This window comes from Accipiter gentilis, chromosome 28 (assembly GCF_929443795.1).
Source record: "Accipiter gentilis chromosome 28, bAccGen1.1, whole genome shotgun sequence".
In the NCBI taxonomy this organism is placed as follows: domain Eukaryota; kingdom Metazoa; phylum Chordata; class Aves; order Accipitriformes; family Accipitridae; genus Astur; species Astur gentilis.
The window spans coordinates 7,848,720-7,861,231 of NC_064907.1; the positions used below are offsets into that span (position 1 = coordinate 7,848,720).

General features: G+C 36.3%; 1 protein-coding gene across 1 annotated transcript in view; it reads right to left on the bottom strand.

The window, feature by feature from the left end:
• The window catches only part of WDR64 (WD repeat domain 64), a 78,223-nt gene that overhangs the window by 36,545 nt on the left and 29,166 nt on the right, over nucleotides 1-12,512 (bottom strand). The window contains exon 11 of the mRNA XM_049830711.1: nucleotides 7,646-7,785. Coding sequence (XP_049686668.1) covers nucleotides 7,646-7,785 — 140 coding nt within the window. The remainder of the gene's footprint in view (nucleotides 1-7,645; nucleotides 7,786-12,512) is intronic.

Below are 12,512 nucleotides of genomic sequence, written 5' to 3' on the forward strand. Positions count from 1 at the left end.
TTGGAACCTGTTCCTATGATTAGGAACAAATAGATCACATTGATATTTCAGAACTCCTGGTAAATTCACTTAACAGCTGAAGAAAAAGACATGGCTGTGGACTACAACTGTAATTGAACCTATGCACACTGTTACCTTTAAGGTCTTCACAACATGGAACATCAGGAACAAATTTATTTCCAGGAATATTACATTCTGAAGCAAGTCCAGCAGCACAGAATTATGACAATCTCTGCCTGTGCCCTCCCCTCTTCCTCAGTGTCACTATTATGGAAATACTAATTCATATGACTAAAGGACATATCGAAATTATTTGCAGATCTATGGATCTGCCTAATTTGTAGATATTCTTATGTTTTTAAACCAAGAAAGTTCAACTTTTGTGATAAGAGAATCCAATGTATAGATAATTTTTTAATAGCTGCCTGACAGCAGTTTACTAATAATTTGTTCCATCAAGAAATCCTTATAATATTGGAGCAGACAAAGTGCTCATGTGCTGGACTAGTTTAAGGAATCTTCATTTTCTTAAATGGAACCATCATTTGAATTCAAATTCCAAAATAGTTTCTTAATTGTTGTCATAATACTAAGTTTGTTTTGTTATTACTGGCTCAGGGCAATCTGTTTTCAGTTAAATTAAGTATCATGGAAGGTTTCTTCAATGTTTTTCAGAAAGCTGTATTGCACACTGGCAAAAATGCCCCCATGTGAATAAAGAAGTCTGCTCAAAACAATTCACATGAATTCCAAGTTTCAGTGCAATATGTCCTGGGCTTGTCTGCCACCAAATATAGTACTGATTTTTGACACCCAAATGAGGGCACTCTCTCTGCCGATCTGTTGAGGTCTACCACAAAAAAACCCCAAAGTTCTTCAAGAAGACAACACTGCTCAGACAGCAGATGTTTCCGATCCTGACAAGCAGAACTAATCTAGGGAAGAATAAGGAACACCTTTGATATTGTTTTTCTTTCACTGATGCTATTTGTACTTGACTGATGCTCATGTTACATCATGTCATGATTCTAGAAAGATGTAAGATCTAGTGACTAATTCAGCACTGGCAATGACTATTTTTCTCCTTGCAAACCAAGAAGCCATGCATATACATTTCAGATTTTGGCATCAGCTCTCCTTTTAGAAGAGATTGAAGAAAGATCCAGACTTATCTCCAGCTGTGTATGCATTATATTGTATAACACCACTTTGACTGGTTTGTCGTTTCTTGAAAAACATCCATATAAAGATCATCCATATTAATTTTATTATAGTAGAGCTGTACTTCTCATTTTTATACTTAGTTTACAGCACTAGATTAATTAATATTTCCTTTAAGATTACCTTACATACAGGGGCACTGACAGAAACAAGACTGATTTCAAAAGTACAAGCCACAGATTTTTTTTTGTTTTACCACAGGAGGTGCTGAGAGCACAATGTCTATATCTAAGCTTGACCAGAGTACTCGGGTCAAATGCCACAATGGTACATGTAGATTTTACCATTATATCTGAATTGTGCAGTACACTGAAACAATAGTGTGATGCAGTTCAACCCAGAGCCCTTGGTCCCTGATAATCTGGATGGGAACCTGGACAAACAGTGCTGAGAATCTCTGTTTTGTTCATGCCTAGGTTCATTTCAGTGGAGATAACTGTGCTGGGATGTAGGGTGCAAGAGAATGGTGTGCATATCAATCCTTCCGCTAATGCTTAGTGGGGATGCAGCCAAGTTTTGCACCAGGATGAGAGAGCTGGACAGAATTATTGAACGTCACAGTTTAGACTCAGCCTGCAATTATGAGCTATGATAATGAAGACTGCAGTGCTTAAGAATCTGATTTAAAGAAAATAATCCACATAGTACTCACGTTTTTCTTTTCAGCAAAGTCATGTCAGTACAGAGTGTAGCAAGGCCTATGTTAAAACAATTGCCAGTCAAATTCTCCAGTTCATTCAGGAGGTGGATTGCACATTTATCATAATAAATAAAGGTTAAAATATACTTTGCTGAATGAATGTAATTTGTGCAGTTTCTGCAGTATTTTTAATCCATGTTTATGTGATTAGTAATTTATGGAATTAGAGACTTTCAGCTTCTGTATCATTTAGTGGGATTAAGCACGGGTTCACTGCAAATAGAGATTAGAAAGGTGGGGCTTTTAAGTAGACTGTCCGAGGCAGTAAACCTCCTTATACTAGAGATCTGCATTTACTAAGATCTGCCTAAACCTGTTATAACACCCAACCATTCCAGAGCTCTGCTCCACCCTTTTCCTCCTTCCCTCTTTCCCTCCCTCCACTACCCCATACACATGGGACTTCTCTGTAGACACAAGTGACCTGCTGAGTAATCTGTACTTTTGGAACATCTAACTCACAAAGATAAGTCATGTGAACAGACTTGGGCAGTGTCAGAAGAGGTTGAATGAAATCCAGTCAGACCATCCAGCAACAGATGAAAAGCAAGCAGAACAGTCTCCTAAAATAAAGCACATGCATCTTAAAAATAACTTGAACAAAACAAGCATTGTATAGGTCTAACTGATCCTTGGCATGTTCAGCAATTGGACTTGCAGATAATGAGACTGCTTTTTTCTTTTTTTTAAATATTGCAAGTCATGACAGATCAAATAGGTCAAACTGTTATGTACTCATATTTCCTAATAAAAAGACTAACTCATGGAATTGAAATTAAAATCAGACTTCAGAAGCAAAAACTGCAGCCACAGAAAACACCTGAAATGCTTGCAGTGATCAACCAATTGCTTGCACACAGTTCAAATAAAACATATGCTAAAAGGCCTTACAACAAAAAGGCAACAATGTACTTCCTCATTTAAGTTATGCCACTGGCACCATCTCCCTCAGTGCATAATACTGACCCTTGTATTAAAAATCTTTCACTTATTTCTATTTACAGTTTTTGATGTACAGTTAAAGAGAAGGTCTTAAAAATTAGCATAATACAAAATATTTTACTTATGTCTGCTTTCCCAAACTCCTTGGATAACTTCAATATTGCCTTTAATCTAGCATGCAGGTACAAGTAACTTACTGGTTCTGAAGAACACTTGCACTTCAGAAACAAAGAAGACAACCCTTTTGCTTTATGGAGTTTTATTTTTTGATGTCAGGTCTGCATGATCATACTATTCTCTTCACAAAGACATTTGTTTTGTGTGGTGGCCACTGTGTTGCATCAAATTTTCTTTTGGTACTTCCTTAACACACTGATGCCTCCCTCTCCTTCTCCTGGGTGCCACTCTTAGTTTTCCATGCTCTGGGATGTTAAGACTGTTAGAGCTAATAGTCTTGTAAACTGGCTCTGCCACTGTAATACAAAACCCCTGTGATTTCTGGTTTTTTGCACTAGTGCTGTTAAACCATGGTGTAGGATTGGTTCACTTTTACATTTCTGTATAAACTAAGGCATACATTAATGTTCTGTAGTATGGAACTAAGGCTAATAGCATCAACTGAATTCCCTAGTACTATTGTAAAAAATGTGAAACATCTGTGGTATCTTTAAAACCGTTCACTGGAGTTTTTCCACCCCCTAACTAACTCAGCCATTGTTTCTTCAGACTGCAAACCTTTGCTGCAGCACAAGTCTGAAACCAAAAGCCAATATGATCCCTTACTTTTGAACTCTGTAGTGTAAATCAATTACATATGGGCTGTGGAGATATTCTTGTGAGTACATTTGTGTATGGCTTTTCAGTCTTAAAAGTCCTTTGAGGTCAAATGAGGGCAAAGCAAGGTAGTAAAATTCTTTGTTTGAATCCTTGTTTTAAAACATTCTTACACTTTGTTAATATAGAAAGTTAATACTATATAGAAAACATACCAAAGAAAACTGACTACCAAAAGGCTGACTATTTGATTTCCTTAAATACAGTCAGAAAGAATATGCTTTCTGCCTCCATGGATATTAGTCCCCAGGAATGCAGCTCACATAATATCTTAAAAGCCATCTATCCAACATTAAGTCTTGTTGTTCTTCATAAAGTAATATGTAACAGATCATAAGAAATTACATGTTAGAATTCTCTGCAGTCAAAGCCAGAAGTTAACTGCAATATATGCAATCTAACTTAAACAAGAAAACAGTCTGGGAAATTTTTTTCACTAAAAGGTTCCTAAATATATTTCACAGGAATATCCCCTGTTCCCACTGTCTAGCCCTTCCCATTGTCTGACCCGTGGGCCAGTAACAAAGGCAAGGATGTTTAACGTATTACCCTAATCTCAAAACATTTTAAGATATTTTTTTTAACAGATATAATCTATCTCTTAAGCAATTAAGGTCTCTGCTTGCAGGGGAAAAGATGTGGGATGCCCATGGGATCCACTGACCCTACAGTACTGAACATCATCAGCATGTGTCTGCTTAGAAGAGAAGTGATGGGAAGTAGAGAAGGACAGATACAAAATAGTTTCTTTATTCTGACATGCATATTATTCCACAAAATACAGTAGTGGCTTATGCCAAGGCCAGGTCTCATGAGTACGAAGTGCAAATGTAGTGAAAGTTTAATAAATCATTTATCATCTATTTCTCAAGTCCTTTAAAGAACAGCTAAAAATAGTGAGAAGTTTATCTACTGTAACATTAAAGGTTTTTTGTATTCTTCTTGTATGATGTATAAAAATTTCCCATCTTTCTTTAACTTCCCCTGGTTCTCTGATAGAAGCTATGATTGTCCACCTGTGAAACTATAACTTTCTCACTACAGTCACTTATGTCAGAAAATAAGGACTATCTATGCCTGGTGAGAATTAAGAAACTAAACTTGACTGGGAAGATGATGCTGTTGTCATTCACAACTCACTTCCAAAGGAAATGGAAACAAACAATACACAGAATACACAGAAACTTACTGCATTTCTGATAGAGGCCTTGACAGTATAAAGAATACTCTGGTCTGTGAATATACATCTATGTAAAGAACATAGTGTTTAACCCGACAGTGACAGGACAAATACTACAATCTTCTTTCAGGTTCTGTCATCAGAGGAAAATATTTCTCTAGTGCATTAGACTTAGGTTTACCTTTATGATGCTGTTTTGAAGCTTTGCAATTTATATAGCATAAAAATATCCTTACAGTAAATCAGAAAATTTTCAATATAGTTCAAGAAAAATAGCCATTAAGTATAAAATCAGTCTGAGCCTTCAAATGTGGTAATACAACAGTTAAAAAAAAAGTATTCCCTACTTTTTATCTTGTTCTGTACTTTTAGCTGAAAAATGGAACAATAACAAAGCTTTTATTTTAATATTAATATATCTGACATGTTTTAGGTTAAATTAATTTTGGGAATGTCCAGAAAAAGTATTAATTTAATTTTCCTAAGCTTTTCCCTAGTTCTTCTATTCTTTCAAACAGCTAATGCAAACTCTGTTGAATATAAAAAGATTTTGTTTCTGTTGGTTACAATGCTTCCATGAGATCATTGATATCTCTCTAACTTATTTTCAGTGAAGATATATAGGCTCTCCTTGTTTTGTTTCAGCAACCTCCTATATCACAGTCACGGAAAATGAAAACAAAATAGAGAAAATTATTTTGATTTTTCTTATGCTAGGCAGATTGGAAAGTAAATTGGTCTTTGTGTTTTAGGTGGAAAAAAATTATGTGTTTAACGTAACATTAAAAGTTCCCTGGGAAGTTGCACACTTTTGTATAATAACTGGTTCTTTTCTGTACAAACACAAATGTGCTTTAACTGGTTTGGAAACAATCCTGTTACAGGTGACCTTCCTCTGCTATTGCACATACCACATATCATCTACAGATTGTAAATTCTTTGAGGCACAGAGTGATTGTCACTTTATTTCTAAAGTCCTTTATACTTCTCTGTGAGGGATCCCTTCTTTTTTGATATAGTTTTCAACTATGACCACAATATTTACCTGACTTTTGAAAGTCTAGGAATTTATCTCTATTTATTTTTATTTTTTGAGAAGTGTAATTTCTGCCTTATAACTCACAGAGCTATTTAAAGACATAGTTTTTAATCAAAACATACTTTCACATATTCATTTTCATGTACAAGTGCTCTTACTGATATCATTGGCACAACTTAGGTACATCTAGTTAAGCTCAGGTGTCCACTTACTTGGAGACTTGTAAAATAGATTTTGTTTCCCTCTGAGTCATCATATTGAATCACAGAAAGGCTCAGAAGGGACCTCAAGAGATCTTCTGCCCTCAAGAGATTTAATGCCCCAGGGCCGTCATTCTTAGTTGCTTTTCTGTAAATATCTTCATGTACATTCATTCCCCTTCAGTTATGTCTCATGTCTTATTCCATTTTTCCTACATGTATACCTTCCAGGCTATCTGTCAAAACCCTCCCTAATTCAGCAGTAATGTATGCCAGTAGCAAATGTAGAGTTACCTATAGAACAGACAGGTATAAATTTATAGGAGTGAGGAAGGAGGAATGGTAATGGCTCCAGGATTATGTGAAGATGAGATATTTCTGATGACGTATTTTCAGGGTGTGGGTTATTAAAGACATGAGAATGTGGCATTTACTGGCACCTCAATGAGCAGTGGTAAGAAATTATGGCAGAGGAGCAGCACGAACAGAATAAATAGCTCAGTAATATTTCCTACATAACCCAACAAAAAGCTGGAAACCTTTGAGATAGATGGATATCTCAGTAGACTAACTATATTAGGTCCTTATTGCTTTATAGGAGGTATTTTTCACAGATCACACCTCCAATTTTAATGACCATTCTGAACTCTAATACTTCTGCTTAGGGCTTGCAGCCTTAACCAGTTTGGGGCAACTAGTTAATTTAGTACATATGCTCTCTATTCCATCATTGTAGATGTTAATGAAAATATTGAATTCTGCTGAATATTGAAAATATTGCATAGGACCACTCTTGAAAGAGCTCCATAGCCATTCATAACTACTCCTTCAGGGTCTTCTCATGTATTTTTGTAACATATTTTTAGTAGTTTTTATTCTCTCCTGAACAATCTCATTTTGACAAATGACATAAACTACTGGTGCCATGATTTCACCAGTAACTTAAAGGAAACACATCCATTTCCAGCAGAATCTTGCAATATTTGGTTGAAGAAGTTTTATTATTGATTTTATTGGTATTCCTGTTCATGGACAATGTTTTGGATCAGTAAGCCTTGTAAAAGACACTGGTCAGAAAGGTCAATAGTTGAACATCATGTATAGAGTCACCAGTGTAAGAAAAAGTTCACCTATGGATTTAGCAGGCTGACAGGCAGAAGGGTAGCTGAAGCTGTAGGAAGACTTTGCAGGTGATCACTACTGAATGAAGCATGCAGGTGGAGGTTCTGTTATAACTCTGGCAGTTGCCAAAGTAATACGGAAATTACCAGAATGTTAAAATCTACTATTTTAAGTATTCTTTTGTCACAATGAGAAAGAAAATACGTCAAATAGTTCCGTTCTAGTCTTGCTTCTCAATATAAAATAATTTGGAAATTTTAAGCTAGAACTCCACCTTTTTATTAAAATAAATGAACTTGGTAAGCAATGAGATTAGGACTAGATACTACCAGTAGTAGTTACTCAAAACCAGATTCCTACTTGCATTTATAGCATTGATTTCCATGAAGTTAAGAAAAGTGTTTTACCTTTGCAGAGGAAAGGCTGATGACATGTTGATCTTTTTCATTTGTCACAATTTCCACAACACTATGTTGGTGTCCTGATAGCTTCCCTGTAGGCCTACTATTAATAGCGGGATGCCACAAACGAAGGAGTTTGTCACGACCTGAAAGAAAAAAAAAAAAAGAGTCAGAAAGGCTGAATAGTCACTGGTATTACAAATAAGCTTCATAATGGAGAGCTTAGTGTTGATAAGTCTCTGCTTTCATCATGAAGGCAACTCCCACATAAGGATGTAAATTTTTCATTCTAAGGGCTGGATTCCAGCTTATGTTTCCCTTGCTTATCCCCAAACTTGTATTAAAAACACATAACTGATTTGACTTTCAAAGCCTTTTTATTTTGCTAGAGGAATGTCAGGGACACTGGATGTGACTACATGCATTAGTCTTATAGGAGCAGAATACTTCATTAGAAATAGAACTGGGGCTCAGATTTTTCCTTCAAAGATCTAATTTAGAAAAATGTTAAAACAATTTTTTGTGTCCACTTAGCCAGGAAATGAAGGGATGACCACCTCCATGGAAGAAGGAGGGTGTGCAGAACAGGAAAGGGAGCAGGCATGAAAGTTGAGGGCAGATAGGAAACAATAACTACTGATGAGTGATTTTGTTTCTTGAAGTAAATGGGAATTAGGTCTTTCATACTTATTTGTATGTTCAAACATTAAAGTTACCTACAATTTAGGGAATAATCCTTGACTGCATTATAGATGAATCTTTTGGTACTATTTTCATAATAGTTTCCATAAATATTTCAAAACACCGAAGATGTTAAAAATGTATTAGTAAACTCCTGGGTTTACATACTGATGTAAACACAACTGTAGCTAGTGCACTGAAATATTTCATATATTTCACAGGAGTTTCAAGACAACATGAGCCCAGTTTAAATTTGACATTAATTAATTTATATTTTAACTTGCAATTCCTGGCAAATACTGCAGTTGTCTGAATTGTATGCAATCTGCTGAACATGCTATTTTGCATAAAATAAATGAAACAGCCACATTTTGTCTAGACTTCAGTTTGAGCTTTAGTTTTCTCTCGGCTTAAAGTGAAGTGCAGAAAGCCAAAAAAAATCATAGACTAGGAAGTACATGCCCCAAGAGAACATTCACCCAACCTCAAGACTACAATGCTCAGCTCAATTTTGTTAAGAAAGAGAAGAGCTCTTACAGTCTGCTCTCCAGGGATCTTCCTTAAGCTTGTTCAACCTACGGTTATTGCCCAGTCTCTCCATCCCTCCCTCCCTCTCTCTCTCTCTCTCTCCAGAAATATATTCCTTTCCTTCTTACTACAGCAATATGTGATTCATTTAGGAGCACCCCATGTCCCTTTTTCTCCATTAAACACTATTGTCCTCTCAGTTAAATTGATTCCACTGTTTATGTAGCTTGTCTCTAAATGAGGGAGGCTCACTGGAGAAATTATTTACTCTTAAAATAGCTACAACTGAATGTAATTTTGGTTTATGCCAGCTCATTTCACAAGCGTGACTGAAAATGCAACCATGCAAACAGCTGTACTGGCACAATGGAGGGATAAATTCTGCTTAGGAAAGGGGAGCCATGGATAAGTAGCTGACTGGCAGTGACTTCAGCGGGAACCAGTTTCTTTTCAGGGGGACTTTCAGGAAAAACTATTCTGGATTAGCTGTCTATGCTGTAAGCAAGGCAGGAAGTAGCTTAAAAGGGCTATAATTGCACATGCGGTTTGTGAAGCCCTTTTGGATGGGGAAACTGCAGAACATGGTGGGCCCCTGCTCACTCCCCCAGATGTTGTGTTAGGCCATCACAGACATGTCCTGCAATTTAGCAGAACCCTTGCAACCAGGCCAGTATATGTTCCTGAGAAACAAGACCATGGGAGTAAAACAGCTTGCACACCTTCCATGAGGTCAACAGGAGGACACAAAAAATGGTAGAGAGAAGCCTCCAGTGAGACTGATGAGATCAGTTCTAATGTCAGAGGGAATAGATACTGCTTCAACAACATGCCCTTTAGCAGCCCCAAATGGAAACTGTCATGTCTTAAAACGATGGTGAACTAGGTAAAAGCTGTTGACAGTATCTGACCAACCCAACTACCTACTTGCTGCACTCTGAGGAAAAGAATTTTTCTTAGTCTTTCTAATTGCTCTGTTCTTTATATTCCTGAAGTGATGGCAGATGAATGAAGGGGAGGACAGTGCCCTTTAATTGTGGGACAGATAATTTCTTTTAAGAATAGAATCACTAATACATGTTATTTACTTAAGATATCAACATGAAGAGCAAGTGTCATTACGAAAGAAAACCTTTCCCTACATTAAAAATACTGTTTGCTTGTCATGTGAAATAGTAGATTAGTTTTAGTTCCTTTTACTGATGTGGAGATAATGGTGGATTTGGTTATAGTAGATGTGTTCTCTCCCCTCTTTCTGGACTAATGCCAGATTGGCCCTTACATTTGCTGCAACATTTATTCTCTCTGTGCTCCAAATATGCCTCTGGGATTCAGAATGCTGACACAGAAGGCATGGGTACTAAGCACATTCAAGAAAATCTTGAAGAAGAGGAATTATCTGTCTACATATACGACAGCAAATTGTTAAGATTCTGTGGAATCAATGATTTGAATCATAATGGGCTCAGTTCAGTGTTCTCCCTTCCAAGATAAATATGAAAGCATATGGTTAGGGTTTTTTTTAAAAGTCAGATTCTATGTCCACAGCTCTATTCTAGCTAGATATTATGGATTCCAATACCTTCTTTGAACATGTGATGCTTTGTCAAATTGTCTCCCTTGCTTACACAGTTTTGCAATTTGTGTGGTATTACAAGTCTGCTGAGATGTCTGCATTTCAGCAGTGTTGAAATCCCCTTGAGAACAATAGCATTGTTGAATGGAAAAATGCTAGGCTTAGCTTGGCATCCTCTGATAAACTAGAAATGAAAAATATAACTCCTGCTTTCTTTCTATGCTGCTCCTCTCACACAGAAAGACCCCTTATTCTTTAAAACAACTTGTCATTCCTTCAAGCCTGCCTTTTAAATAATCTTGGGTTATAATGTCTGCAAAACCTCTTCAGGACAGTAACACATTTGGTAAACTAACACAAGTTCATATGTTTATAATATTGACCAATGTCTCTTCCTTTTTTTCTTTGTGCTGCCTTGTCTGTCTTCATATGTTCTTCTTTAAATTTAGACTGCATCATAGAAAAGAGTCTGCTATGCCTCTGAGGGCTAATATTAGTGGAGTCCTGGGATGTGATTTCTACAACTAGGATCCCTGGGAATCCCTGAAAATGTTAATACCAATGTATAGTGCCAGTAAACACAAAAAAAAACCAAACAAAACCCCAAAACATATAAGATGTTACCAGTTACTTCACTTGTGCCAGAAATACACAAAGGGTACTGAGCAAGCACAGAAGACTTCCTTTTATCAGTCTTGAGATGCTATTGCTAGATTTAGAAATCCCTAATAGTTTTTCTTCTACTTTATTGCTCACAGGAGAACAATAGCTGGATTTGAAGACCTAATAGGGTTAGAAGTTGATGTATCATATAATTTAAAACCGATCATCTCCAGCTTTTATATCCATACATAATTCGATTTTAACTGTAGCTGTTCCCTGAGGTGATGATTAAGACATAGTTGGAATTGAAATGGATACAGAATAAGAAGAAAGTCATATCACTTTACCATTCAACATAGTATTAATGCAAAATGCTACACAGAAAAGTTTTTCTAAACTACTGTGGGCTCCACATTTAAGGCCACTAATAGGTTTTTATCATTTTACTGGTTGAAGTCTAGCTTCTATCATGAAAAGTGAACTCTATACCAGGTTTGCTTTTCTCTTTCTTATTCATTATTATAAATGTCAAATATCTGGAAGACAAAATTAAGGGTGTTAGAACATGACTTTTTTAATAGTCACTTCCCAGTTGTACATACAAAATACATTGTAGTATTTTGCATACCATTTGTGCTATAAACACCTGGCTAAATAATAATAGGTTGGGGCAATCCTTTTCAAAAATGTCAAGCTCCATTTTAAACTGAGGAGGATACTTCTTACTGCAACTGCCACTATTCAGAACACTCTTCCAGAACATTATTGCTCTAATTTTTGCTCTAATATTTGTTCTCCTGATATTTTTATAGATAGCAATGGTATTCCTTATTAATTGTCATTTTTCTAGGTTATAAAAAATATACTTTTTAGTCTTTGTGTGATAGGTTTAGTCTCTATGGGATAGGTTTCCCCCACCCTGTATCCATATTCAACTAATCTTTCTCAAACACGGCTCATTTCAACCATACAGTGGATTTCAGTACAACATGAGGTTTTACTAGTGTCAAATTCAGAGAAGTTACTGCTTTGTTACCTGCAGAACAGATATTTCAACTAACACAGGTACCTAGGGCAAGCATTGCTGCATGATTGCCCTATTCCTGCTAGACTCTGCCGGAAAGCATTTATTGCTGGTCACTGTCAATGATGGGATAGTGGGTTAGGCAGATCTTTGGTCTGGCCTACCATAGCCATTCTTATTTTCTTAGGAAGTTTATCCAGATTTTCCTCTTCTGCTATTTCTGTAAGAAGAATTTTCAATGTGTAACAGAAACTTTTATTAGTGCCTGTGTAATCGACCTTCTGTCCTATTCAGACACTTCACCTTGGATTTATTACTACAGTAAAATCCCCCAGTTCTACCTGTAGGAAATACTAACCACATTCTGTTTTATAGGGCTTTCCTACTTTAGTGTCATCAGTAAATTTCTCCAGACTACTTTTTGTGACAAGGTAATCAATATAAATAAGATCTCCTCCAAGGCT